Source organism: Aristolochia californica, unplaced genomic scaffold, assembly GCF_029961685.1.
Source record: "Aristolochia californica isolate CCGP_79_NKW_82.1479 unplaced genomic scaffold, dmAriCali1.0.hap1 SCAF_12, whole genome shotgun sequence".
Taxonomy (NCBI): domain Eukaryota; kingdom Viridiplantae; phylum Streptophyta; class Magnoliopsida; order Piperales; family Aristolochiaceae; genus Aristolochia; species Aristolochia californica.
The window spans coordinates 3,616,027-3,643,341 of record NW_027181793.1 but is presented as its reverse complement, the minus strand read 5'-3'; the positions used below and the strand labels follow the sequence as shown (position 1 = coordinate 3,643,341).

The following is a 27,315-nucleotide window of genomic DNA, read 5'->3' as shown; positions in this document are numbered from 1 at the left end:
GCCAAGCAGGGAGCATCTCTTCAACATCTTGTTGTTAGGGATTTGCTCCTTATCTCTTTGTAATTTTTCGCCTTTTTAATGAATTACATCTTTATAAAAAAAAAAAAAAAAAAAACTTTCCGAAAAACCTTTTAACTAAGTAAAATGGGATTTGGCATAGTTTGTCTAGGCCACCTGGTACACTATTATCATGAGTAAAAATTGCACAAACTCTCCCCTTTTGATGATGTAATTTAGAAAAAAAAGTCTTCTGTAAGCAAATTGTCTTGTTACATCTCCTATGTTAGTGATATATATTCTAGTATTAAAAAAATTATTGATAGATGTATCATGTCAAAGAGTCATATTTCTTTGGTACTGAATGTGCTTTTAATGTTGCTGGAGCATCAAAGTGTATTATCATTTCTCCCATTATACATGCAGTATTTGCTTGAATTTCAAATTCTTTTTAAACAACTTACAATGAGCCATTTTTCTCCTTTTTCAATTATTGTCGTCTGAAGTTGTTGGGGCACCTAACACCACTGAATTCTAATACTGTAAAATGTCTCAGTTTTGGAACTTTTTTTATGTTCTCAAGTGGATGACCTGAATGCCTTTAAATAAAAAAAGGTGGATGGCCTCGTTGGGCTGATACACATGGTGTCATCTCAATAATGTTATTCTTGAAACTGTTTTTGATAACATTATTCTTGAAACTGTTATGATAGTCATTTGATGTCAATCAATAGTTTCTTGTTGTTGAGCTATGATTTCCTGTATAAAGAATTATTCCTTATTTTCGTGCAATGTGATGCTCTGTGGTGAGTCCTAACTTTTTCCAGGTGATTCCAGAATCAATTTTGTCATTAATCTTTTTCTAATGACATTGGATAGCAACGTACCTCATTGAATTTTTTTTTTTGAAAAAGGTGTGAATATATTACAGAGAGAAAAAAATACAAACCTTACTAAACAGGACCTTCCTCCACAACAAGCTGTTGGAGAAAAACACCTGATTTAGCCCGACTATCCGCCAAGTGATTTGCGGATCTAAGAATATAATTCCACATACATCGTAATTGGGAAATTAAAGCACGTATATCATCAAAAAGATCCCAATGACGCCATGGAGGTTTACATGTCTTCTTACACCAACCGATAACAACTTGAGAATCGCCTTCAACAAATAAAGGTCCTTCCATTCTCTGATGAAACAGCTTCAGGCCATTAAACAACCCAGATAACTCATTGAAATTTCTATAGTAGCTTGTATATTTAAACGTGATGGACCACCTGAGATAAGTTTTTGCCTGTATTTTGTGGGTTGATTGATCTTCTGTATTTTTGAACTTCTGGTTGACAGAGAGGACTATTTTGTTAATTATTAAATATCTAGACTTGTCTGTCTGACTTGTATCCTGATGAAATTTGTGGTTTTTTATCCTCTAGTGTCTGAAATTGAGTTAGAGAGACTAAAGCGAGCACTAAAGATTCTTTCAGATGCTGAAAAGCAGCTTCGACAATCTAGCGAACGTTCAACATGGTTCACAGCAGCTCTGCTGCAGCTGGGTTCTGGGAATTCTCCAGGTGCTACTTACTCCTGCAGTGGCAGCAAAAAAAGCCTGAAGAAAGCAAAGGATGATTTCTCAGATTCTACGACTGAATGTTCAATTCATGGGAAGAAACCTGATAAACATGTGCTGAGGTGGTCTATGGGTGATAAATCTCCCAGTATGTCGATGGCAGAACATTTAAAATTTGATGCCTTGGCTGCAAGTTTTTCTTGCATGGATCGAGACAAACTAGATGAGATATGGAGAAGATGCATAGAAAAATGCCATTCAAAGACCTTGAGGCAGCTATTGTGCAGCCACGGAAAACTGGTATCAATTCTTGAAACTGAAGGTATGTCACTACCCTTTTAAAGCAGATCTATATCCTTGTCTAAATTTATAAATTGGTCAAGTTGATTCAATTTAGCTTGGCTGTGAGCAGACTTATTTCATATCCGAATATCTGCTAGTATGTACTGACTGAGATGTCTAAATCTGCTAGTATGTACTGACCATTTCTCTGCCGTTACTGAGAAAATAAAATTAAAAAAACTGAATTAAAAATTGGCACTTTTTTATTATAAAAATTGAATTTAGTTATACTTGATCCAGGTCTCATATTTTTCTTGCAGTGGACACATTTGCCTCATCTGAGATCATGATGGACCTGACCTGGTTAATCCTTATTTCTAACTGTATAATTGAATAATATACTTTAATAATCATCCAAGTATATATTTTCAGAATACAATTTTAAGAATCACTTCAGTTGTTTTTCAGCAATGTGTCAAAACTTTCACTATTTGGCTCTCCTGAGAATATGACTTCTTTTGTAGGTGCTCTAATTGCATATATTGCATTTTGGGATGAGGATGTCAAATCTAGGGCTGAGAGGTTTTTGAGCAGCATCACAAACTCAATTGAAATTATTGTGAAACACAATGTGGAAGTACGGATAGGACTTATTCCGGACAACAATTATTTGCATGTAAAACCAATTGAGTTATCAAACTTTAATGGGGAACAACATGCAGAAAAAGATAATTTAAGTATGCAGCAGAGATCTGATTACAATGGATTAGTGAGTTCTAATCAGGAACTTGAGGGACCAATTGCAACGAAAAAGAATACAGATAGTTCATGTGATGTCTCTGTGCCACTGAGAAGAAATTTTGAAACATCTGGCTTCCTGGTGTTGTCAGAAAACATGGAAAACATTTGTACCACCGAAGAGTTACCACGGGAGTTTCAATCACAAAGGATACATGAAGTAATTGATGAACAAAGATTGGAAAGTGCGTGGCTTCAATCTGCAGAAAAAGGTACACCTGGTTCTATGAGCCGGCTTAAACTAGAGAGAAACCAAGTGTTGCCTCAAGATGGCTTATACCATCAGAGAGAGACAGGGTCCATGATGGCTTTAACAGTGTCCTCCAGACATTGGGAGGATGGCACAAATAATGAGATAAAGGTTTTAAAGGTCAATGATAACCAAGTGCACCAGAAGGACCAAAGCAATAGAAGGGTTGATCACTATCCAATGTCTCCGAGCTTGCTGCATACTAGTAATTTTGCAGCCAATTTTGACAAAGAGACCATGTAAGTTACCTTATGGTTGTGAACTAAACATGGCATAGTGCTGTTAGTTATCTTTATCCTTTTTGAGACCATAATCTTTATGTATGATTAAACACTATGTACAGAATGTCTCTCCAACGTGATTATCTGTCTTTCTTAAAAATAAAATCGATAAAAATCTTAGTGCTGTTAGTTATCTTTATCTTTTTTGAGACCATAATCTTTATATATGATTAAACACTATGTACAGAATGCCTCTCCAACGTGATTATCTGTCTTTCTTAAAAATAAAAGCGATAAAAATATTCGGTATGAAGTTTCTTGAAGAATTCTGTGTTTTGTACTGCCCAAGTCGTGTGTTTTTGGTAGGAAGAGTCCATAATTGTTGCATTAAAAAAAAAAAAAACAGTCTACTTTGTTTTGTACTTTTCAATCTGAATTTTATTAGGTTCATCTGAAACAGTCAAATACATCCATAATTACTTGCTCTATAGTTTAACCAATTCAATGGTCAGGAAAACAGATAGACTTCATTTTGTTGGGATTTTTGTAAAAATGTTTGAGAAACATATAATTTCTTGTTCCCTTTTTTTTATTCTTCAGTAATTATGTTTTGGTTTTGATTTATCTGGTTAATTGAGTTTTTCTGGGCATGCTTGTGGCAAAATCTGTAATTATTTGTGTTTTCTTCAGTGGATACGAATCAGGACCTGGTTGCAATGGACTTTTTTGCTGGAAAACCTCCAGGGCTCAGTCAGGGAAGGTAAATTTCAGGAGTATTATAACAAATACATTTGGTTAGAAACTCATTTATTGATTTCAAAGACATGACTTTCTATTTTCTTACTTTGTTTAACAGGTCAAACAAGGCACACGTGTTCGGTCACATAAGTCTGCACACTTTTCCTTGTTTGGACAATGTCGAAAGTCTAAGCCAACTGAAAGGTAGATTCATAAAGCGATACTGGACTTTTGAAATTTGGAATTCTAAAAATGCATTTGCTATTTATATATAGTATATATTTGTAAAATTGAGCCAGCTTCAAGGATATGGGTAAAATTAAATTGGTCCATCTTCTCTTCTGTTCATCTTTGTCATTGTTTGGGGATCTTTCGGAGAATGGAATAAGAAAGGAATAAGAATTGTTTTCTGATGACATGCCTGCCATAATTTTTATTTTTTTGCCTGTGAGGCAGATATGGATAATGTAGTGGTGGATGAGAACAAACAAAACAGGGTTCATCACACAGGCGTCGGAGAATACTTGATATATATCATACAAACAGACTGGAATTAGAGTGAGATGTGTTTCTTCTACCCTTTCTTCCCTCTCTAGGCCATACTGATAGGACCAAGTTGCTCTGCAATGGCTTATCCCTCTTCTCTGCAACGCGTTTATATTATATAGCTTCAACAATAAGTAGCTGGGCACTAACACAACCAGATTCCCTTGATGTTTAGAAAGAGTAGAGAATTTCAGAGCTTATGTTTTAAATTTGGTGTTTGTTTAGGTCTATTTTGTGCTAGAATTGCTCTACCTTGATTTTAAAATGATATCAATCATTCTAGCAAGGTATGTTGCTTGAACAGGATTGTTACCTTTGTTACTATTTTTTTACTCCTGTTTAATTAATATTCAATAAGCAAAATTAATTTCACAATCAAGGTTTATGTGCAATCAATCAAACCCACAAAGAAGACCCAGAGATTTGTAGAAAATCAGAATCCTATCTTGGATTATAAATTGACACCAAGGTGTTTTGCATATCAGAGTTAATCAACTATGTTTTGCCAAGCTGCAGACAAATTGCTTTTAAGGCTAATTATGCTCTACCCATATAGGGATTTATGCCACTCAAATTGATCACAACAACTAACTTACATAAGTTTACCCTCACATAGGATTTATGACAACATACTAAGTATAAAACCTAGACCCATAAGAGATTTTTCAGCATTTAACTAGGTTACACAAGCCTATACCCAAGGACTTGTTGTAGCTCACAAGGAAGGCTTTCTCAGCCTTTACCCTCAAATACATAATAACCAACTAAACAACAATTTAGATTCACAAAGGATTTTACAGTAGCTAATTCTCAGTCGTGTATGCTTTTCTCAAGCAAATTGAGTTGAGGGATGGTCTTGCTTACATAAAATGTGACCAATGCTTGCAATGGTCACTTACTTTCCAATGTGCCCCTTTACAAATGCCACTCAAATTCCAGATTTTACTATTCAAGCACAATCAAATAGGTAAATCAATCCTAATTACCTAATCAATGTAATAATGGTTCAATAGGTCCTTGAATGAATGGATTTTAAAATATAAACTCGACAAAATTGGATTGGTTTTTGAAATAGAGGGAAATCATACAAGGAACTCAATATAACAAATGATTTAAAAAAAACCCACTACTAGTAATATGAATTTTGATAAAAGATTTCAAATTTCAAAGACAAAAGTTTAATGTACTCGACCAAGTTCAATCAGAGTATTTCAAAGTAAAGGCACATTGAAACTTGGATTTTTGTCATACAAGCCCCAAATTCTAATTGTATGCCAATATCCCTTTCAAATATTCCTACTAAATTGATATGCTAGAATGAATAAAATGATTTCAAAGTATAAGAGTAGACATTTTAGCATTAAAGGTGCCTTTTTTATTTTCCGGGAAGTAATGATGTCAACTCCCTTGTGTGATTGTCATACATGGCTGCCATCTCCTTTTCCATGGCAACTCTCCGTCTTGGATCATCCAATGCCACTTGGTGATTTTTTGGGAAAGGAGATAGAGGATAAGGTTACTAGAAAAGAATTATAGCTTGATGACTATCTATGAGTAGACACAAAGTGATTAATAGGTAGGAGGTAGAGGAGCTGAATTTGGATAGACCACAAGAACATGTAGGTTTGCTTATGGCAAATGGTTTATCATATTAAGGTGCCCTAAAAACAATAAATGAAGGAGTAGGACTAACCTCAAAATTAGGAAACTACATAGGTGATTGGTCAACTATTGGAAAAAAAAGGCTCATTTAGTGTTGAGTTTCTAGAAAAGAGAAGAACTTCACTGACTTGATGTAATTTGAGTACATGGGCCTCTATTTATAATAGAAAAAACAAGTAGAATCCGATTAGAATTAAACTACCCTTATCTTAGTTACACCCAAAGTTAAACACCAAAAGATAAATACTAGAACAATTGAATAACTAAATACAAATAAAAGACTAACATAATTAAAATACCTTTAAACTGAAACTCTTCTATGAGAACTCCTTCCGTAAGAATTCAGGCTTTGTAAGACTTCTTGTTGTAGTAGTCATATGAGACTCTTCCATACCTGCTCTTCAATACTCCCCCTCAAGGTGGAGTCTATAACTTCAACTTGCGATGAAAAAGATTATTGACTGGTCTCGGTAAACAGATTTTCCAAACCGATAAAACTATTTTGATAGATCCTTCTAGATAGAGAGGCATGCATATCCATAATATAATAGATGAAAGAATTCATGTACTCATCCTTAAATCATCTTCTAAATTTGGAAACAAGTAGCATGAAAAAAAAATTGAACACTTATCTCTCGGTTTGTGTTCTTCATTCATAAAAGAGCCTTCTTTGAGTGGTGTTGATCATCATTTCTTTAGAGCATTCCTTTGACGAGGGATCCTAAATATAATGCTCTGATACCATATTGAATTTAGGATCCCTTTTCCATAATTCCGAGCAAGAGAAAGAAGAAATAAAAAGAAGAAAAGGGAGGAAGAGCTCTCGGTTAGAGAGAAGAAATAATAAAGGAGAAAAGAGAGGTTGCGCCAAGCAAAGAGAGAGCGAGAGAGTAACTCGAGAATGAAATGTGTAACTTGATGAATTCCGAATTAAAACTCCTCTATTTATAGTAGAGGAGGAGGTAGAGTCTTTATACAATTGGCCTTTCAATCCTAATTACATTCCAACTCTAACTCTCTAAGATAATTCTATCCAAACCAATCTACTAGAAGACTAATATGAGTTGAACTAGGACTCTTTCTTCTTTCATGTGAATATAAGGGAGAAGACCAGTTCGTGGCCTTATCCTTGTGGGTCCCTCATGATCTTCCAGCTCATCTTGATAAGGTTGATAACTCGTGAGATATTTGTGGGTCCCTCTTGATCTTCAAGTCTTCTAACTCAATTCAACTTGTGCTTCTTAATTCCTTAACTCATGCTTGCTTGGGTGAGGACTATTTTTTGTGTCCCACGTCCTCATGGTGGGTCCCACCAGCTCTAGCACCATGGTGGGTCCCACATTGTAACAACTTGAAATGGCCTTATATGAAATTTCATCTTCATTTTTTTAAAGTCGACATAAAACAAAAGTAAGTTGATGAAGCCTAAGTTATGATCCTGGGGTTAAGTACGTAGTTTTCCGCTACCTACCAAACTGGTCTTTTGGGTAGTATTGGCTAGATACTTAATATTTGGTATCAGAGTTATACCGTTGTTGCGAGTTCGAATCTCGGAGGGGGCAACCTAGCACCAGACGTGGTTAGAGCGACAAAAACAGGCCATGTCGCTAGAGTGAGGCCGTCGTGGACGTTGGCTCTAGGGTTAGCATCGAGCCGAGCCGAGCCCGAACTTGCTTATGTTCAAGCCGAACTTGATTTAAATATTTTGAACTTGGCTCGAGCCTAAAATTGTTATCGAGTTTGAGCCTAATAATTTTAACCGGGTTCGAGACGAGCCCGAGCTTCAATAGTCATTTTAAACTTTTAAAAAAAATACAAGTCTCGAGTTCGTAACCTCTAGTTTGGGGACATAGAGGGTTGATCTAATATGAAAAGCTATTTGGTGTGAAAATACGGCTATCTAAGTCATTCAATCATGATCAATGGTTATCTCAGCCGTTCGTATCTCAGATATTCTAAATGGCTTTTTCGTATTACATAAGCATTGTGGGATATAATTTCATCCAGACAGTAAGAAAAAAAGAGAGAAATAATCTAATAAAAACTAAAACTTAAGATATAAAATATCCAATAACCCTTTATCGAGTTACTAGCAAGTCATATGGTGACTTCTCCGTTTAACATTTCTTTACTTCCTAAACATTCGCCCGAACATCAGCGCAGCTGTCGAAGCTTTTTCCCTTCTTCCAAGTAAGTACTCTGAAAGGACCAGGGACCCTTTTCACACTCTCCTTTACTGCCCCTATCTGATCTCCCTCCGTTTCCATTGCTCTCTCTATCTCTGTGTCGTCTTGAGAGAGGTTACTCCATGGCGAGCTACAGAGATGCTAACCAGAAGATCGATTACGTCTTCAAGGTGGTTCTCATAGGTGACTCCGCCGTCGGGAAATATCAGATACTCTCTCGCTTTTTGAGGAACGAATTTAGCTTGGATTCTAAGGCGACTATTGGCCTCGAATTCCAGACTCGAACACTCGTTATCCAGCACAAGAGTGTCGAGGCGTAGATCTGGGACACATCGGGACAGGAAAGGTAGAAATTATTTCTCCCCTCCTGGTTCTGGTCTTTCGTCGAGACGGGGAACGACATCGAGGGAAAAGCTTCCAACGGCGCCGGCCATCGTCAGGGATAACGGCTCGACAGAAGTGGCGGCGATGGAAAGGCAGCTGTCGACGGCGACAGAGGCGGCCACAACAGCGGTCTGAGGGGCTCGGCGGTGATGAGGGGAGGAAGAATCCCCCCCACCCCCATCGCTCTCTCTCCCGGTCCGGTCCCGACTCGGCGGTGATGAGGGGAGGAAGAATCTCCGCCCCCCACCCCCTCGCTCTCTCTCCCGGTCCGGTCCAGACTCCCTCAAATCCCCTTAATCCCACGCTGCTCATTAAATTAACGAGCCGACTTACGAGCTTTTGAGATGAACTTTCTTGTTAATCTGATCCGTAGGGAGATATTCTGATAGGAGTCGGCAAAGGTTATGCTACGGAATTGAGCAAATCAAGTGGTCATAACAAATTCAAAACTGAAGATTTTATATCAAATTGGGTATCAAATTAAATAACTTTTAAGTCTAGTTTCTAAAGCAACAAATTATTTGTCATTCTAAGCAATAATTTTGGAGATATTGATATTAGAAGTACTTAAGAGTCTTAGTTTTTTAGGCGAATTTATCTTCTAATTAGAGAGTTTTGGTCAGACATTATCATTCCATGATGTGCTCGTTCAATGTATGTAATATCCTGCTTGGATGTTTTTTTCAAGTTTTATATTTTTATTACTTGGTTATATATCTTTCACATTATCATTTCCAATATTATGCTCGCCCCCAGAAAATATCTTTAAGGTCATACTTGGTCAAACTGGTTTGTTAAGTTATTTTTACAGTTCTACAGTCACAATTTTCCCCATTTTTTTCCAAAAAAAGGTCATGTTCTAGATTTGTTTGGTAGTATGAGGTGTTGCATAATTGCCTCCTTTCGGTTAAAATTGTTTGTCTCTTGTACTTCTTCAATTTATCATATTTTATTTTCATAACTTCAGAGTGATGCCTATACCCATTGCTTAAAAGGTATAGAAGTGCGCCCAACATCCAGCTCAAGTTACCTCTTTATAGTATTTTAGTTACCCTTAAAAATGAGTAATCTCTTTATTGTGTCCTAAAATTAGGCCATTTTTCCGCCTTTGAAATTGAGTGAAGTGTATTTAAGATTACGACCATTTTGATTGTGTATGAAGCTTTGTTGTATAGCTAGGAGTGGTTTTCTTTTCTTATATTGCGTTTTGTCCAAGTTGGGTCTCTATGTCCATTTTATCCCTAGCTTGAGGGGGAAAATTAGAAGAATAGGTACAAGAAATAGGTACTTTGTTCCACATATTGTGATAATTTTTATATGACCAAAATATTCAAGAAATGAGCAGAACAAAATATGTAAATTTTACATCTATGAAGATTTTTTTTTCTATAAGAGAAGATTGGAGACCAATAATTTTTTTCCTTGTAAGCTAAATTTATAAATTCTTGCTTGAGGGGGAGAGTTGAAGAGCAAGTGTAGAAGAGTCTTACCTGATAGTCACAAGCAAGAAGTCTCACAAAACCAAAATTGATATGGTGGAGTCTAAGAGGAATATCATGGAAGGAGGTCTCACGAAAAAGTCTCAGTTATGGTGTTTTAGTTTCGTTAGTTTTCTATTTATATTCAACTATTCAATTGTTTAAGGACTTATCTTTTAGTGTTTGACTTTTGGTAACTGGGATAAGGATAGTCTAATGGTAATTGGATTATATTTGTTTCCTCTATTATAAATAGAGACTCATTATACTCAAATTACAATAAGTTAGTTAAATATTCTCTTTTTTAGAAATTCAATAAATTCTATTAACCTATTTATCATATGATCACACTAAGAATAATAATATCCAATACCCACTTCCTACTAAAATAAAATGACAAAAATGAAGAAAAGATAAAATTACAAAGAGGGTCTCAGGCCTCCGATCGAAGCACACAGATGGGAATTATTCAAGGAAAAGGGCAATAAAACATTCGACGTGTTAACGACGACGAAGCTCAGGGCATCAAATTAAAAAAAAAAATTACATGATTATTAATTTTTTTGGGTTAATTCCATTGCTTCCTCGCCTGTTTTAACAGAGTGGATGGGTTGTTCTGCTTCGTGACGTCCTTTCATGAGGTTAAAGCTTAGGAACGGGTTCCTTCTTTTCAGAACTGCTTCAACAAGGGGATAAGAGAGAAGTTGGGTGATAAAGATTGCAGGATATATTTTTTTATTATTCAAAGTTTATATCGAGAAGGTTTTGGAGTTTTGTGTTATTATTGCTGTCGTTCTTGAATCGGTGTGGATTATCTGACAAATACTTTCTGTTTCTCACAAGCAACGACAACATCTCGCTGCTTGTTTATTGACTCACTGTCCGGACTCGTATTTATGTTTAATGTTTCTTTTCCATTTTTATTGAAACAATGACTGGGATTATCCTCTTATGTATAAAATTCATAAAAACAAAGGGAAAAAAATTTGAAGCAGTATTTTTTACAAAGCTCAGTCATTTCAGATAACAAAAAAGTAGTAGTGGGTTAAATAGATTATGATTTGGAAACCCACAAGTCCACTTGTGTGTAGTGTAAGTAAAATACATTTCACTTATGCTGGGGAAATGGAGGCAAAAACTGTTAGTGCACAGCGTAAGTGACGGGAAAGTAAAATATAGATGAATTTTGCTTCTCCCTTTTTAGGCATAAAGCAATGGTAAGTGAATTCAGAGGGGGTAGAGTTTTGAATTCACTTACCATCATTCAAGTATATCTGGGGCTCGGGTTGTCGGGAAGGAAGCTCGGTCGAATGAGGTTTCGGAGAAAAAAAAATTTCTGTCTCACTCACTCGCGACCTTCGGCTTCTCTTCTCTCTCGGCTTCCCTCTCCTCTCCCTCTCGACCTTCGTCGCAGAGCATGGGAGGCCGAGCTTCTGCTGCAAAGCCTCTCGGCCTCCCTCTTGACAAACCGTTTGAGCGCCGCCTCTGTCGCCGTTTCCCGTTGGCCCGTCGCCTCCGTCATTGTTGCCTGTTGGCCCGCTGCCTCCGTCACCGTTGCCCGTTGGCCCGCTACCGTAGTCTCCCGCCGCTGAGGAAGACGATGCGTTAAACCATCGTCGTAAAAATAATCATTTATATTTTTTTATTTATAAAATAATTATTTTTATTTATTTAATATATTTATTTTTTAATTACTATGTTAAATTAGTGATTTAATAGTCATAATTAAAATATTGTTAAAATAAATATTTGATAAATTATGTTTTAATACCACTAAATATTTTTTGTATTGTACTTTTGTATGAACATATATAATTTTTTATATTAAAAAATTGATTGAGTTATATTTTTATTATTACGATATTTGTATCGTACGCTATATAGTATGATATTTGTATAATTATTTTATATTTAGATATTACAGAATTAAAATTTAATTAAAATTTTAATAATATAAAAGTAAGCATTTTTTTAATTATTATATTTAATATATTTTATTTATTAACTAATATTAATTTAATTTTCTAATAGTCAAATATATTAAAATATTTCATTTAATAAATAATCTATATGCACTTTATACCATTTCCGTTGTGCACACTAACACAAATAAATACTTTACACTGCACTTTCTATTAAGCACATTAACACAAATAAATATTTTACACTACATTATATACTAATACAAACAAATATTTTATATTCTTTTTCACTTTCGCTGCGGAATGTATTTTTCGTTGTAATCGACTTTGCCTGAAAAAATCACATAACCGTAGGCGTGTTATTATTGGCTTACCGAGCGTCCTATCAAAGGCCTGGAATGTGGGGCAACTTTCAATGATTCTATTGTGGAATCGTCCAAGGATTATATCGAGAGGGAACTTGTTTTATGTGTGTATAAATTCTAGGTTAAGATAAGATTTGGCAGGGTTTTAATGTGCATTATAAATGTGATACCTAACCTTTTTGGAAATAAAAATCTTCTTAATTATTATGTATAAGAAATAACAAGCTGCAAACGGCGAAAACAGGAAAATTCGTCGAATCTGATTTCCAACTGCTTACCGAGAAGAATTCTTTTTCTAGAATTCCTCCTTGGGTTATCCAATAGTCTACGTGAGTCAAACCTCGTAGGAGATCAAACCTCCACGAAGGCGACAACTCTACACGCCTCCCTCGCTACGGTGTTCCTTGCTTCGATCAGCTACGAAGAGAACGAGCAAAGACACAAGCTTTGTGCGTTCTCTCCGTTGACTCGCTATCTCTCTGCTTTCCCTCTGTTTCTCTGTACAATGGTCTTTTCTTATTTCTCTCGTCGCTTGATTCGTGGGCTTTTAAAACCCTCGATTGGCCGCAGATCGATCTCTCATGGCGTCCCAAAGTCTTCAGAAATCGATGCCAGCGCGTACCATCTCGGAGGCGGTGCATCTTTTATGCGCGGCACTGTCTTCTGGGAGCCCAACAAGCCTCTCACCATTGAAGAATTTCACATGCCTCGCCCAAAAGCTGGAGAGGTTTTGGTCAAAACCAAAGGTAGATTTCCACAGAGGCCTAATCATTGAGCTAGTTCTACTAAAATCTTAACTACCTGCTACAATTTTCGCTGATTTTCTCTTCTGTGTCTTCTTCAATGTTCGTTATGTCATAACCTATCGTTTTCTTTACTGCGTTGAACGTAGCCTGTGGGGTCTGTCATTCCGATCTTCATGTTATCAAGGGGGAGATTCCATTTGCTACTCCTTGTGTTATTGGTCACGAGATAACCGGGGAGGTTGTTGAGCATGGAGCACATACCGATGCTGAAATCCTAAGGAGGTAGTGGCTGAAATTGGGGACCCATGTTTTCTGTGTTGGAATCCCTTCTCCACTTGGAAGTTTTGATATTTTTGTGTAATTCAGATAAGATGCTTTACCGTGCATATTTTTCAGACCATTTGAAATTCTTAGAGATTTTCAAAATCGCGCGCTACTAGAAACTCATGAAGTTTATCTGTAATCGTCTTTTTAAGGTTTCCTCTCGGATCTCATGTGGTGGGAGCATTTATAATGCCTTGTGGTAATTGTTTCTACTGTGTTAAGGTGGGATTTCTGGCACGTTGAAATTATTTATTTTATGATTTCTGGTGATAAAGTTGACATTTTGAAGTGCTGATGAACTTCTTCAATCAATCTTATTCTTTATTTTAACGGAATTAGGGTCAAGAGGATTTATGTGAAGCTTTCTTTGCATACAACCGTGCAAAAGGAACACTTTATGATGGTGAAACCCGCCTCTTTCTTCGCAGCAATGGTAATCATCCTTTCATAATGTCTTTCTGATTTGACAAATACAGAGTTTTGTCCTTCTATTTTTACAGGATGACAGGATTTGCATCAATTCTCTTATAGGTTCCATTACAAGACAGAAAGTTTCTTACATTGGTTTATGTCTCCTTCATTGTGTAGGTAAGCCAGTATACATGTATAGTATGGGTGGCCTTGCAGAGTACTGTGTTGTGCCTGCTCATGCATTAGCTGTTCTTCCAAGCTCATTACCTTACACAGAATCAGCTATTTTGGGGTGTGCTGTTTTTACTGCTTATGGTGCACTGCGGCATGCTGCTGATATGCGTGCTGGAGATGCTGTTGCTGTTATCGGAATTGGTGGAGTTGGTTCGAGGTCAGGATCCTCTCTCTCCCTGTATTATGGGTTTTCTATTAATCTTGTTTGTCTATGCTGCGTTGTATCACGAGTTTTGGTAAAAAGTTTTAATTATCATTATTTTAACGGGCTAAGATGTGTCATGATTCCAATCAAAACCATCACAAGCTATGGCAATTCCACTTGTGTAGTGCCTCCTTGTTCAGGTCTCATGCTAGTTTACGTGGGCAATCATTTAGAAAATTCATGTTCTCTTATATACTAAGGTTTTTGAATTTATGAAAAAGAGAAATACTTCACTGACTTATTGTAATTTGATTATAATGAGCCTCTATTTATAATAGAGGAAACAAGAAGAATCCAATTACAATAAATTACCTTTGTCCTAGTTACACCCGAAGTCAAACACTAAAAGATAAGTCCAAAAATAATTAAACAATTGAACATAAATAGAAGACTAATATAACTTAAACACCTTTAACTGAAACTCTTTTTTGAGACTTCCTTCCATGATTCTCCTCTTAAATTCCACCATATTAATCCTAGCTTTGTGTGACTTCTTGCTATGAGAGTCATGTAAGACTCTTCTATACCTATTCTTTAACACTCCTCCTCAAGTTGGAATTTATAACTTCAGCTTGCAAGGAAAAAGATTCTTGATCTTCAATCTTGGTCTTCAGCCTTCATTGGCTAAATTTTTTTCATAGATGCAAGATCTTCATGTTTTGTTCTCCTTTTTTTCTTGAATATTTTGGTCACACAAAAATTACCACAACATGTGGAATAAAATTCCTCTTTCTTGTACTTCTTCTTCTACTTCTCCCCCTCAAGCTGGGGATAAAAATGACATAGAGACCCAACTTGGATAAAACACAATATGGGAGAGAAAAAATCACTCCTAGCCATATGACAAAGCTCTATAGTCAAAATGGTAGTCTGAAACATACAACACTCAATTTCAAAGGCAAAAAAAAAGTTCAATTTTAAGGCACAATAAAAATATTACTTACTTTTTAATTGTAGTTCAAACACAAATTACCTATTTTGGTGAGCAATAAAAGATTTGACTCGAGTTTGATGTTAGACAAACTCTTATTTTTTTTAGGTTTTAGATCTAGGCATTGCTTTTAAGTGATGAAAAAAAAAAGATGATAAATTGATACTTACCATAGAAAAAAAAAAATTAATGAGAAGAAGGTGACTATGCAACACTCATACTTCAAACTGAGTTTCTAATGAAAATAATAAGAACTTGCTTATTAAATAAATGATGAGTGTGACCTTTTTTTTTGTAAAAAGAATAGGGAAAGTTGTATTGTAGCATTGTAAACATAACAAACAAGTTGGACCAAGTATGACCTAAAAAAATATTTTTGGGGGTGAGCATAATTTTTGGAGATGACGATGCGAAAAATACACAACCAAGTAACAAAAACACAAAAAATTGAAAACAACATCCAAGCAGGATATTGCTTACCTTGAAGGAGCACATCATGAAATGATTAAGTTTGACTAAAACTCTATGATTTGAAGAGAAATTTTCCTAAAAAACTAGGATGAGAAATAGGAAACCTCAATTCACGTCAATGCTTGGAGGTAATGGGGATAAAATTGGAAAAAGAAATATTTTTGGTAGAACTAACCTTTGGTACTTTTGATATCGATATCTCCCAAAATATAGCTTAGAATTGCAAACAATTTGTTGCTAAAATAAATAGACTCAAATAACTTTAATTTGATACCCAATTGACATAAAAAGCTTCGTTCTTGAATATGTTATGATCACTTGATTTACTTCGTTTTGTAGTATGACCCTTGCCAACTCCAATGAGAACTCTCTTTGCATATAGATCGGATTGACATGAAAGTTGCTTATTCTGAAACTAGACTTCAATATGTTTCATTCAAATATAATTTTTTTTTCATGAAATATTCTTATTTTGAGAGAATGAATTTGATAGATTTTGGACTCTATAATTTGGCCAAATTGAGTACTTCTTTGGCCAACATGACCATTAACTTTTCTGATGTTGATATCTCCCTATAGAAAAACTCAGTTTGAGAATTGGTTTGATAGGTTAGAAAAATAGACTTACAATTTTTTTTGACATGTAATTCTCTATATAAAGTATCATTCTTGATGGCATAAAATGCCTAAAAAAATGATGTTGTTTGTTGATTTTTAAATATCTTACTGTCTAACCTTTGTTGCTTCAAATATTGATTTCTCCTTGTAAAAAACTCTGATTACCAAAAAATTGTTTTGCGTTGGAAAGTAGACTCAAACATCTTTCTGTCAATATTTAATTTGCAATATGAAAAATACAATATGGAGGTGCAAACGCCAAGGAAACAACGGGTATTGGGACTGGAAAGGAAGAAAAAGGTCGAATACAAACCTAAACTATTAGAGATAATAAATCAGAAAAGGATCATATTAGTTCTATGGGTTGACCGGGTCAACTCAAAGAAATTGTTTTGATACCATGTTGAATTTCTAGAAAAAAGAAGTACTTCACTGACTCATTGTAATTTGAGCATAATGAGCTTCTATTTATAATAATGGAAACGAGTAGAATCCAGTTACATTTAAACTAACCTTGTCTCAGTTACACTCAAAGTCAAATACTAATAGTTAAGTCCTAGAACAATTAAACAACTAAACATAAATTGAAAACTAACATAACTAAAACACCTTTAACTGAGACTTATCTATAAGACCTCCTTATGAGACTCCTCTTAGACTTCACCATATTAATATTGGTTTTGTGTGACTTCTTGCTATGGGAGTCATGTAATCCATACCTATTCTTCAACAAAGACAAATCTGGTAGAACCCTGTTTCCACATGATGAAATTATCAAAACATGTTGTTTGATATTGATTCTGGAACTGGCCATCTAGGTTGGTTTGATCAATCATTAGAATTGCATGAAATTTCCCATCACATGTACAGGAAAAAGAAATGGAGCTCTAATTTGATTTTTAATGTTATCTAGTCAAGGTAAGGGATTTTGTGGCTCAGAAAAAATAGAAGTTAGAGAAAGGCTGACAAAAAGGGTTTTTCTTTTTGTATTTATTTACTTTATATTGTTAACTTTACAATGTTATATATATTTATTTTGTTAAATTTTGAAATTTACGTTTTATTAACTAAATTAAACTTGGGCCAGTTGTCTGCAGATAGCTCGTGCTTTTGGTGCTGCTGAGATTATTGCTGTTGATGTTCAGGATGAAAAGCTTCACAATGCAAAGATGTTGGGAGCAACTCATACCATAAATGCAATAAAAGAAAATGTTATTGAAAGGATAAAGGTATTTTGTCGTACTGAATCCATTTTTAGGAAACTTAAGTGCTGTTCTGTCAGTAGTCCTTTGTTAGAAATGGGCTGGGATATAAATTGTCTATTTTGGTGCTGAATTAATCATTCTTAGTCTTTTCTCGTAATACCATATATCTAACCAAGTGTAATGTATTTGTTACCGTTGTTATTGAATATTTTGAAGTTTCTTTTGTAATAAATATGGTGACACCTAAAGCACATCTTCCTCAATCCTGATTTGGAGCCAGAAGAAACTTCTGGGTCTTGTCAATCATTCTACCAAGAGTAAACATAGATCAACAACATTGGGTTATTTGTTTAGTTAAATCTTATTGAAGCACATGCATTAACCATTCAACTAGTTCAGGTGCAATATTTTTATGATATTAAATATGTGGATGTGAGAGTTAGATGTTAGACCTACAAAAAGCTTTCAACAGTCATTCAGAGTTTTTTTTTTCAGTCAGGGAATCTTTCCTTAAGTGGGGAAGTTTGGAGGTGATTTCTGGTTTAAACGTGAAGTTTAAATTGGATTTCGTTTATCAAAAATAACAAATGAAATGTACAGATGTCCATCCTAAAAGCCATAGCATTATTGTAAACAGTCACAAGTAAGATTCTTTCAGTTATATGTGATCTTCATTTGAATACTTCTGCTGTGACTTTGACAGGAAGTGACGGGTGGACGAGGTGTAGATGTTGCAGTGGAAGCATTGGGAAAACCATTGACCTTTTCACAGTGCACACAAAGTGTTCGAGATGGAGGGAAAGCTGTAATGATAGGGCTTACTGCATCTACTGCTGTTGGAGAAGTAGACATAAATCGACTTGTCCGCCGACAGGTATGTACAAGCATCTAAAACAATTTGTTTATCGACTTTTTGTTAATTAAATTTGTTAATTTTTCAACATAATGGTGTTTGAAGAAGGGGAATACATGCACTACCCACCTGAAATTGAAGAGCAAATTTAACTTCCCATAGTCGTGGTACAGATATGTTGGAACTGCAGATATAACATGGCAGGTTTCACTGTTTTTAGCATTCAATTGATTAGTGAACATTTGCTTTTCAAGCATAGTGCTTGCTTTCTTCTCAGGGTTATTAGAATTACCATCATCGCATAAATCGTTTTCTGGTTTGTTGTTTGGTTTAAGTTATGACACAATCGTCTAGAGAAAAATATAGCCGGTAGACTAGGTAGAAGTCCAGAACATGTAAAGGAGTTCTTACTTTAAGTTTTACTATGCACTTGTTTTGCATCATTCTATTCAAAGATATGGTGCCTTAGGAATCCACCCTGATTTCACATGGTAGCAGAATGTAACTTCCTTTTTTTTGTTGGGATTAACACAACAGAATGTAACTTTCTTTTTTTTCTTGAATAACACAACTGATTGTAACTTATTATACAAAAGTCAGTATATCCTCTTATTTTTGTAGTTTATTGTGGAAAATTAAGATATGAAACTGCACACTGTGTCATGAAGGTAAAAATTATTGGCTCATATGGAGGTAGAGCAAGGCAAGATCTTCCCCAGATCGTCAAACTTGCAGAAACTGGTGTTTTCAATCTTGGTGCTACAATTTCTAGAAAATGCAAGTTTGAGGAAACAAATGACGCATATCAAGATCTCAATAAAGGAAATATTGTTGGCCGTGCTGTTGTTGAGATATCCTAGTCAACAGTTTAACAGCCTCTCTCTGCATCTTTCCCAGTTTTGGTAACTCAAACAGTCAAGAGGACCTCTAGTGCATCCGTGAAAGCATGTTATGTTGGAAGCCACTCCTGAAAAGCTTATCAGTAGTTGAAGAGCTCAACTCCTGAAGCTATCCTTACCATGTATGTTAAGATGGAAGTGCACGAGAAATGGATAGAAACTGTTTAAATTACCCAACGAAGAATAAAATTGGTGCAGTGGTAGCATGTTGATACTATTATTGGTAGAAAATTGGCTGTATAGTTTTGCTTTCCTAATTATATTATTGGTCGTCTCTGCCTTTCATTTTTACTGTTCCTTGTTACGAGGATAAAAGCATGCTTCCAGCTACAATTCTGGGTGATGGTCATGAGGGAGTGTTATGCAATAAAAAAAAAGGGTGATCCAGAGTAGAGCAAAAACCATTGCCATGGTCAGAAATGACTGTGTTCTCTGTGCTATGGAACTACTATGTTCCTCACGGAAAATGGGAAATTAGGCTAGCTTATGGACTTAAAACCTATTTTATCCTTATTTTCTCTCTTTTTGTTTTCACATCTAGGAGCCTGTGTGGAACCCACATAAAAAAAAAAAAGGGAGATAAGGGTATTTTCTATTGTTTAGTAGCAGAGAATCATTGAGAGAAAAGAAAATAAGAAAAAAAATCTCTCTTAGTTTATAAATTTTCTCTCACAAAATGATGGAATTTGGGGAGAAAAAAAAAAGAAACAATAACTTGAGAGATAAATTTTATTATCAAAATTATAAAATTTACTAATTTTTTACGCATATCCAAACAAAAAAAATTATACTTCTCTTATGCTTGCTCTCTCTCATTTTCATGGGCATCCAAACAAGAGAACAAAAATCCCTGTTCCTCTTTTTTTTTTTTTTTTCTCCACTTTTAGTGTTCCAAACACTGCCTAAAAGTATTTGATTTATAAAGAATATATTTCTTTCTAGGCACTTTGCATCCATTTTATGGTGTAGAAAGTGAATGAAAAAGAAATGAGAAAACTAAAATAAAAGAAAATTACAAAAGAAAAAGAAATTTTAGTAATGTTAAATTAAATAGGAAAATAATATAATTTACTCCCCAACTTACATATATATGTAAAAGATAACTAAAAAAATAATTAGGTCACTATTATATGATCTAGGGCTATAAATGGATATTTGGATTCGGAAGACATGATCTTCGGATCTAGCCCAAATGATCCTCACCAACAATTTCCACTGATTCCTTGACCCCATTTCATTTTCACCCCTCATATCCTCTCCCTGTTTAAACTTCGAATTCTAACTTATGGGAATTTCCTGGTAATATTTTTAGCCAAGATTGGCTAAAAATCATATGAAATTTTTTTGAATAAGTATTTGATAATTGATGTTATAATACTTTCAGTACAAGATGATTTTTTATGGCAATTTTGTATTTGATAATTATTGTACTAAAAATTTATCGGATAAATATTGTAATATATGAGATTGATTATTAATTTTTATTAATTTCCCTGAAAAAGGCACCTAATAGGTCCATTTAAATTTCCTTGGAAATTTTTAGAATTTTCCATGCTTCCTAGTAAGGCACTAATAGGATTTAATTTGAAGGTTTCTTGGAAATATGTATCTTAGGAAAAATATTTCTAACTTTTCCTGGGATATAAGGAAATAACCACAAAATCCTATATTCACTTTCACATCACAATTCTTCTTCACTTTAGAGTTGCCATGGAGTCAGAGGCAGTGGCATTTAAATACAATTACATAGGAGGTGTGATTGTGTCTGATGCTTGTGCTAAAGAGTCACTAAGTCTTAAGTTAATAGTCTTGTTGTAAATATGTATCACAAGAAAAGTAGGCATACTTTTATCTTATTATAGGTTTCCAAAAATCTTTACTTAGATATCATATTTGTGCATTTGTAGGAAATTATTCAAAAATTTACTAAATTACAAAATAGATATTAGTATAACTTTCAAAGAGTGAAACAAAATTTTGTATATCACGAAGTCTACTCGAATTTGTACTTAGGCAATACAAGTTGCAGAATTGCCTCAATTAGATGCTATATCATGCAAATATTGGCTTAAATTCACCTCAAATGATTTGAGCAAACTTGACATGACTTTGTCAAATCTTGTCTTATTTAAGGTTATCAAATACTTTTCTCAGTTGAGATTAACCTTCTTGATCAAGTTGACTTTTATTTTGATGATCTCAATATGAGAAGAAGTTTTGAGTTATACAACACTGATAAAAATATTTATTAATAGTTAATCATTGTTAGATTCTAGGGTTCCATGAATCACCTTTAAGGATTCTGTTAGTTGAATATGTTGGCCTTGGTGGCTTCCCAAGAGGAGGGGTGAGTTGAGATTTAAAAATTTACACTTAAAGTGTATGGGTAATAAAGTAAACAAAAAATGCAAGTACAAAGATAAAAGTCACACACCACAAATGAATACCAAATATTTTGTTATCGATGTTTGCCTATTTGTATTCATCACCCAATAACCGGTGCTTGGGAAATTCCACTAATAATCTCTCTATTAGCTTGGAATTACAAGAAAGAGATTTTGGCTCTCCTTCAAGCCACGTGTATGCCCAAATATGCGATTACAAATAAATCTCCCTATGAGATTAGCTATATTCTAGCTCTAGCAGGCCTTTCTATCTAGATTGAGCAAGGTTCTAGATGAACCTATCAAAAAATGTAAAATTACAAAAAAAGGTAAAACTTATACCCTTTAAACCATGGAGAGAAAACCTTCTCCTTGAGATATCCAAGCTTCTAGCCTTTGTACAATTTAATAGATAAGAACTTGACCAAAATATATGCAAGGAGTAGGAATTGAGAAAGGAATAGACTAGTTGTGCAAAATAGACTCTCTTTATCAAAATAGGACTTAGGAAAGAATTTCAAGTAATTGAGAATGAATTGTAATAGGTGTACCAATAAAAGATCATTAACTTCTCAATGGAAGGTTTGGTGAGGTATTTATAAGTTCCCCAAGCCAAATTAGCCATTTTTTACCTGTTTACAAAAAAATGATTTTACATTGATCAATCAATGTAAAGTGATTGGTCGATTAATCATGTGTAACGACTATATTTATGTTAGAAAATGACTTATTGATTGATGGTGTGATCGATAAAAATCTTCATGTTGGGTCTCACATTTGGCGAAGCCAAATTTATTGACCTTTGTTTCACCGATTGACATTTTCTTTGTCAGACTCACACTCTCCTCATCAGTGAGATCAACTCTTGAATGGTGAAGGATGGTCGTAATCTGCTGAGCAAACAAGAGTCCATTGACTTGAGAGTTAGATGTAATGTCCATCATCTAACTCGCCACGAAATATCCGAAATACAAGTCTATCTTCCTTGTGAGAGCCCACATCTAGAAGATATCGGTCGTGGTGAGTTGTGAAAAGGTACCCTTCCTCAGATTGATGATGTGGGTAACAATTTCCATAGACACTCTTTGCTCCATGCTAAGGTCTTTGATTTTCACTTCATAGGAGCTACCCAAAGTCTTGCCGAAGGTAAGAAGGATGGCGTCTTGCATGTTTTGGGGGCAATCACTATGGAGGTCGATAGACCAATTTTCCTTGACGTACTTTGCTTGTCCAAAATATGTTGTTTCGAGTATTGTGTTGAGGTCACTTGTCTCAAAAGAGATAGTAGTCTTCTTTAGATAGATGGTGAGTGTCAATGTACATGGGATCACTTCTTTCACGTCAAGGTTCGTGTCGAAGACCTTTAGGTAAATGACTTCTCATTTATTAAAAGACCCTTGTATGGTCTAAATTTCCTTTCAAATTCATTGACTTCTAGCTCTAGCTAGGCCTTTCTATCTAGATTATTAGGTTTTAGATGAACTTTTCACAAATACAAAAAAGAAAGGGAAAAAGTTACACCCTTATTTGGAAAGATGCTTCCCCTTGAGAGATTCAAGCTACCTCCTCCTTTGTAACTGTTAGGAATTAGACGCCCTAATTCCAAACTACGAGAGCAATAATAATAAAAGCGAAAGAAGAAAAAAATAAAACATGAGAACAAATAAGATTTATATAGGTTCGCCTCAAGGTGAGACTATGTCTTGTCTTCCGCCGCTGCAGTAATCCATTATGAAGATGAAATAGTTAACAAGAGAGATCACACACACTTACATGTGTTGTCTTTCTCTAACCTCTCTTTATTGCAACTGATGCTCCTCGCATGATCAAACCCTAATAGTGGCACCCCAAATATAAAGAGGAAACTAGGGCAACCGTGATACAAGAGTAAAATTCCCAAACTACCCTTAATGAAACAACAATTAATATATCATGGACTAGGCGGGGGCCCCGATCAGCGTACCGACTTAGCATAGGGAGTTGATTAGGCTCCACAACTTAATAATTTCTCACTTGGAGACTAATCCATCATCAATATCTCCTCTGCAGCAGCAATAACTTCTCATTCCTTAGAGAGAAGTCCAACTAAAGTTGCACACAACTTCAGTTTTTCAATTATACGAGTCTTTGTCAACATATTAGCTGGATTCTGACTCCCTTGAATCTTCTCGAGTGCTAATACTCCATCTTCAAGAGTCGATCTAATGAAGTGATAACACACTTGTATGCGCTTTGTTCTAGCATGATAAACGTGGTTCTTTGCTAAATGAATAACACTCTGACTATAACTATACAACACATTTCTCCCATGGTTGAGACCTAATTCTCGCCAGAAAGACTGCAACCATACCATCTCTTTGCTGGCTTCGATCACGTTGACATATTCTGCCTCAGTAGTGGAAAGAGCAACTATCTTCTAGAACTTAGAGACCCAACTAACTGCTATACCACCCAATGTGTATACATATCCAATGGTACTCTTCTTGCCATCAATGTCTCCAGCCATGTCAACATCTACATAACCCGGTAATCCCAAGTCTAACTTTCTTAAACATAAGGCTGAGTCTGTAGTGTTTCTCAAATACCTGAGAATCCACTTCACCGCTTCCTATTGTTGTTTACTAAGATTACTCATATATCTGCTCACAACTCCCTCTGCATGAGCTATGTCTGGTCTAGTGCACACCATTGCATATATGAGACTGCCAATAGCAGAAGCATAAGGCACATTGGCCATGTAGGCTCGCTCCTATTTTTTAGAAGGTGACTACTCATTAGATAGCCTAAAGTAACTAGCCAAAGGAGTACTCATTGGTTTTGCAACATTCATGTTGAATATGTTCAACACCTTCACATATTCTTCTTGTGACAGTTTCAAGACATCAATGTCCCTAGTAATCCTCATCCCAAGGATTTGTTTTGCAGCATCCAAATCCTTCATTGCAAACTTCTTGGACAACTCCCTTTTTAACTTATCTATTTCCTATTTGCAAGCACCTGCTACCAACATGTAGCTGTAGAATGATGTAGGAGTCATCAAACTTCTTCACATATCAACAATGATCCACTTGGCACCTCAAGAAACTATTACTACTTGTAAAGGTATCAAACTTATTATAACATTGTCTTGGAGCCTGTTTAAGACCATACAACCTCTTTTGAAGTTTGCACACCATTTTCTCCTTTGTGCTTTGAAACCTTGTGGTTGCATCATGTAAATTTCTTCCTTCAAATCACCATGAAGAAAAGTTGTCTTTACATCCAACTGCTCTAAGTGCAAGTCTTCTTTTGCCATTAGTACAAGCATTGTTCTAATGGTAGTCAATTTAACTACTAGAGAGAAAATCTAAGTGTAGTTAATGCCTTCTTTTTATTGAAAGCCCTTTACTATTAGTCTTGCTTTGTATTGCTTGCTGCCATCATGTTTGTCTATTATTCAGTACACCCATTTGTTCTGCAAGGCCTTCTTCTCTCCTTTGGTAACTCGGTCAACTGCCATTGGGCAACTGCAATACAAGAGTAGGGCATTGATTAGGCTCCACAACTTAACAGAAGCATGTTGTGGAATGATGAAGGAGGTTGTATTAGGATGCATGCAAAGATAATTTAAAGAGATAAAAAATTTTCAAAGGTATGGTTCTCACTCTCTCTCTAAAGTACTTTTGGTGGGAATTTGCAACTTCGTAGCCTGAGAATATGCTAATTAATGCTCATTCACTTCCTTACTTATGGTTTGGTGGGGGTATTTATAGCTTTCCCACATCAAACTAGCGTTATTTGCCCATTGGCAAAAATCAGACCATTGATTTATTGATCAATCGATCATAATGGCTATTTTTTGTCAAACAATGACTTATTGATTGATGGGTTGATCGATCAATATATTACCATTGGTCCAGAAAAGTTAAGTTGATTGATTATTGCCAGTGGTTGATCTAGAAATTGAGATTCCCTCTGAATGTGCTATAAAAAGTTTGATCGATTAGTGTAATTTCATTTGATCGATCATGCTTGAAGTCCCTTACCGGCAAGGTTCTTATTGATCTATCAATCTAGAGGGATGATTGATCATTCCATGTCAATTCAACTTGCCTGGACAACTATGATCCATCAGTCTTTGAGGGATGATCGATCATGCGTTATAGCATGAAATGGCCATATTATGGATGATCTATCAATCGACTATGGTTGATCGGTCACTGTCAGTGACTGATCGATCATTCCAATGCCAGATAAAACTTTATAAAGAATGGAAATTTATCTCTAAGTGCTTTAACATGTTTCTCATTGATATGATTGATGATTATAAAATATCTATATGCAAATTATATCCTCAAGCTCCAATCTCACAAGTACTAAAGGAATAGGAGTTTAGAATACTGTCTTACAAATATTGATTGAGTTTAAATGTATGGCTTTGATGCTTGAACTCGAGTCTTCTTCCTCGTGGGTGCTTCTTTAAGAGTTGTTCTTATTGATTGTAGGTTGACTTCTGCATTGATTATGATGATAACAAAACTTAATTGAGCTAATAACTTACAAATCTAGTATTTAGATACTTAACTTTCAAGAGCATCTCAAGGTCTAAAGATTCAAATCCAAAATAAAGACCTCAAGCAAATAACAACTCTTGAAGAAGCACCCACAAGGAAGAAGACAATGAGAAGACTTGAGTTCAAGCATCAAGACATACATTTAAACTCAAACAATTTATGTAAGAGAGTATTCTAATTCCTAGTCCTTAAGTACTTGTGAAATTGGTGCATTAGGATTTAATTTGGATATAGGCATGTTTAGAATCATCATACATATCAGTTAATTCTAATTCCTATGTTTTTATAAATATACACATTTTTTATCTGGCATTGGAATGATCGATTGATTGTGATCGATCATCCAAAACTCTGCAAGCTAGAAATAGAAAGCATGATCGATCAACCATAGTCGATTGATTGATCATCTAGGACATGGCCATTTCATGCTACAACGCATGATTGATCATCCCTTAGAGATTGATTGATCATAGCTGACCAGGCAAACTGAAATAACATGAAATAATTGATCATCCCTCCAGATTGATCGATCAGTCAGAGCCTTGCCAAGTACGTAAAGGACTTCAAGCATGATTGATCAAATGAAAATACATTCATAGCTGATCGGGCAAGCTGAATTAACATGGAATGATTGATTATCCCTCAAGATTGATCAACCAGTCAGAGCTTTGCTAATAAAGGACTTCAAGCATGATCGATCAAATGAAAATACATTGATTGATCATACTTTTTATTGCACAGTTGGAGGGAATCTTGATTGATGTATCAACCACTGGCAATGATTGATCAACTTAACTTTTTTGGACTAATGGTAATATACTGATTGACCAGTTCATCAATCAATATGTAACTGTCTGACATAATAGTAGCCATTATGATTGATTGATCGATTAGTCACTTACTAGTGATCAATCAATCAATTGTTTGATTTTTTCCAATGGAAAAATAACAACTACTTTGAGTTGGGGAACCTATAAATACTCCATCAAACCATGAGTAAAGAGGTGAATGAGCATTAATTGGCATATTGTCAGGTTCTAGATGAACCTTTCACAACCCCTTACTTAGAGAGATGCTTCTCCTT

General features: G+C 35.2%; 2 protein-coding genes across 3 annotated transcripts in view; both read left to right on the top strand.

Moving 5' to 3' along the window:
• Nucleotides 1-10,902, top strand: part of LOC137945502 (protein STICHEL-like) — a 48,420-nt gene extending 37,518 nt beyond the window's left edge. The window contains exons 4-8 of one of the 2 annotated variants that reach the window (XM_068791426.1): nucleotides 1,432-1,887; nucleotides 2,372-3,134; nucleotides 3,807-3,876; nucleotides 3,973-4,058; nucleotides 10,712-10,902. In XM_068791426.1, the coding sequence (XP_068647527.1) occupies nucleotides 1,432-1,887; nucleotides 2,372-3,134; nucleotides 3,807-3,876; nucleotides 3,973-4,058; nucleotides 10,712-10,763 (1,427 nt within the window). In that variant the 3' untranslated portion in view covers nucleotides 10,764-10,902. Of the gene's footprint in view, nucleotides 1-1,431; nucleotides 1,888-2,371; nucleotides 3,135-3,806; nucleotides 3,877-3,972; nucleotides 4,059-4,310; nucleotides 4,620-10,711 lie in introns of those variants that run through there. The other variant, XM_068791427.1, reaches the window with a different exon arrangement.
• A 1,829-nt stretch (nucleotides 10,903-12,731) lies between these two features.
• LOC137946055 (uncharacterized) lies at nucleotides 12,732-19,632 on the top strand. The gene is made up of 8 exons (XM_068792226.1): nucleotides 12,732-13,143; nucleotides 13,290-13,425; nucleotides 13,620-13,689; nucleotides 13,807-13,900; nucleotides 14,056-14,269; nucleotides 17,425-17,566; nucleotides 18,246-18,416; nucleotides 19,064-19,632. The coding sequence occupies exons 1-8, from the start codon at nucleotides 12,903-12,905 to the stop codon at nucleotides 19,253-19,255; spliced, it is 1,260 nt and encodes a 419-aa protein (XP_068648327.1). The 5' UTR covers nucleotides 12,732-12,902; the 3' UTR covers nucleotides 19,256-19,632.
• Nucleotides 19,633-27,315: the final 7,683 nt, after the last annotated feature.

Coding starts and splice junctions, on each gene's coding strand:
- LOC137946055 (XM_068792226.1), top strand. CDS start 12,903: ATGGTCTTTTCTTATTTCTCTCGTCGCTTGATTCGTGGGCTTTTAAAA. Junction 13,426..13,619: donor GATGCTGAAATCCTAAGGAG/GTAGTGGCTGAA, acceptor CGTCTTTTTAAG/GTTTCCTCTCGGATCTCATG. Junction 18,417..19,063: donor ATCGACTTGTCCGCCGACAG/GTATGTACAAGC, acceptor TGTGTCATGAAG/GTAAAAATTATTGGCTCATA.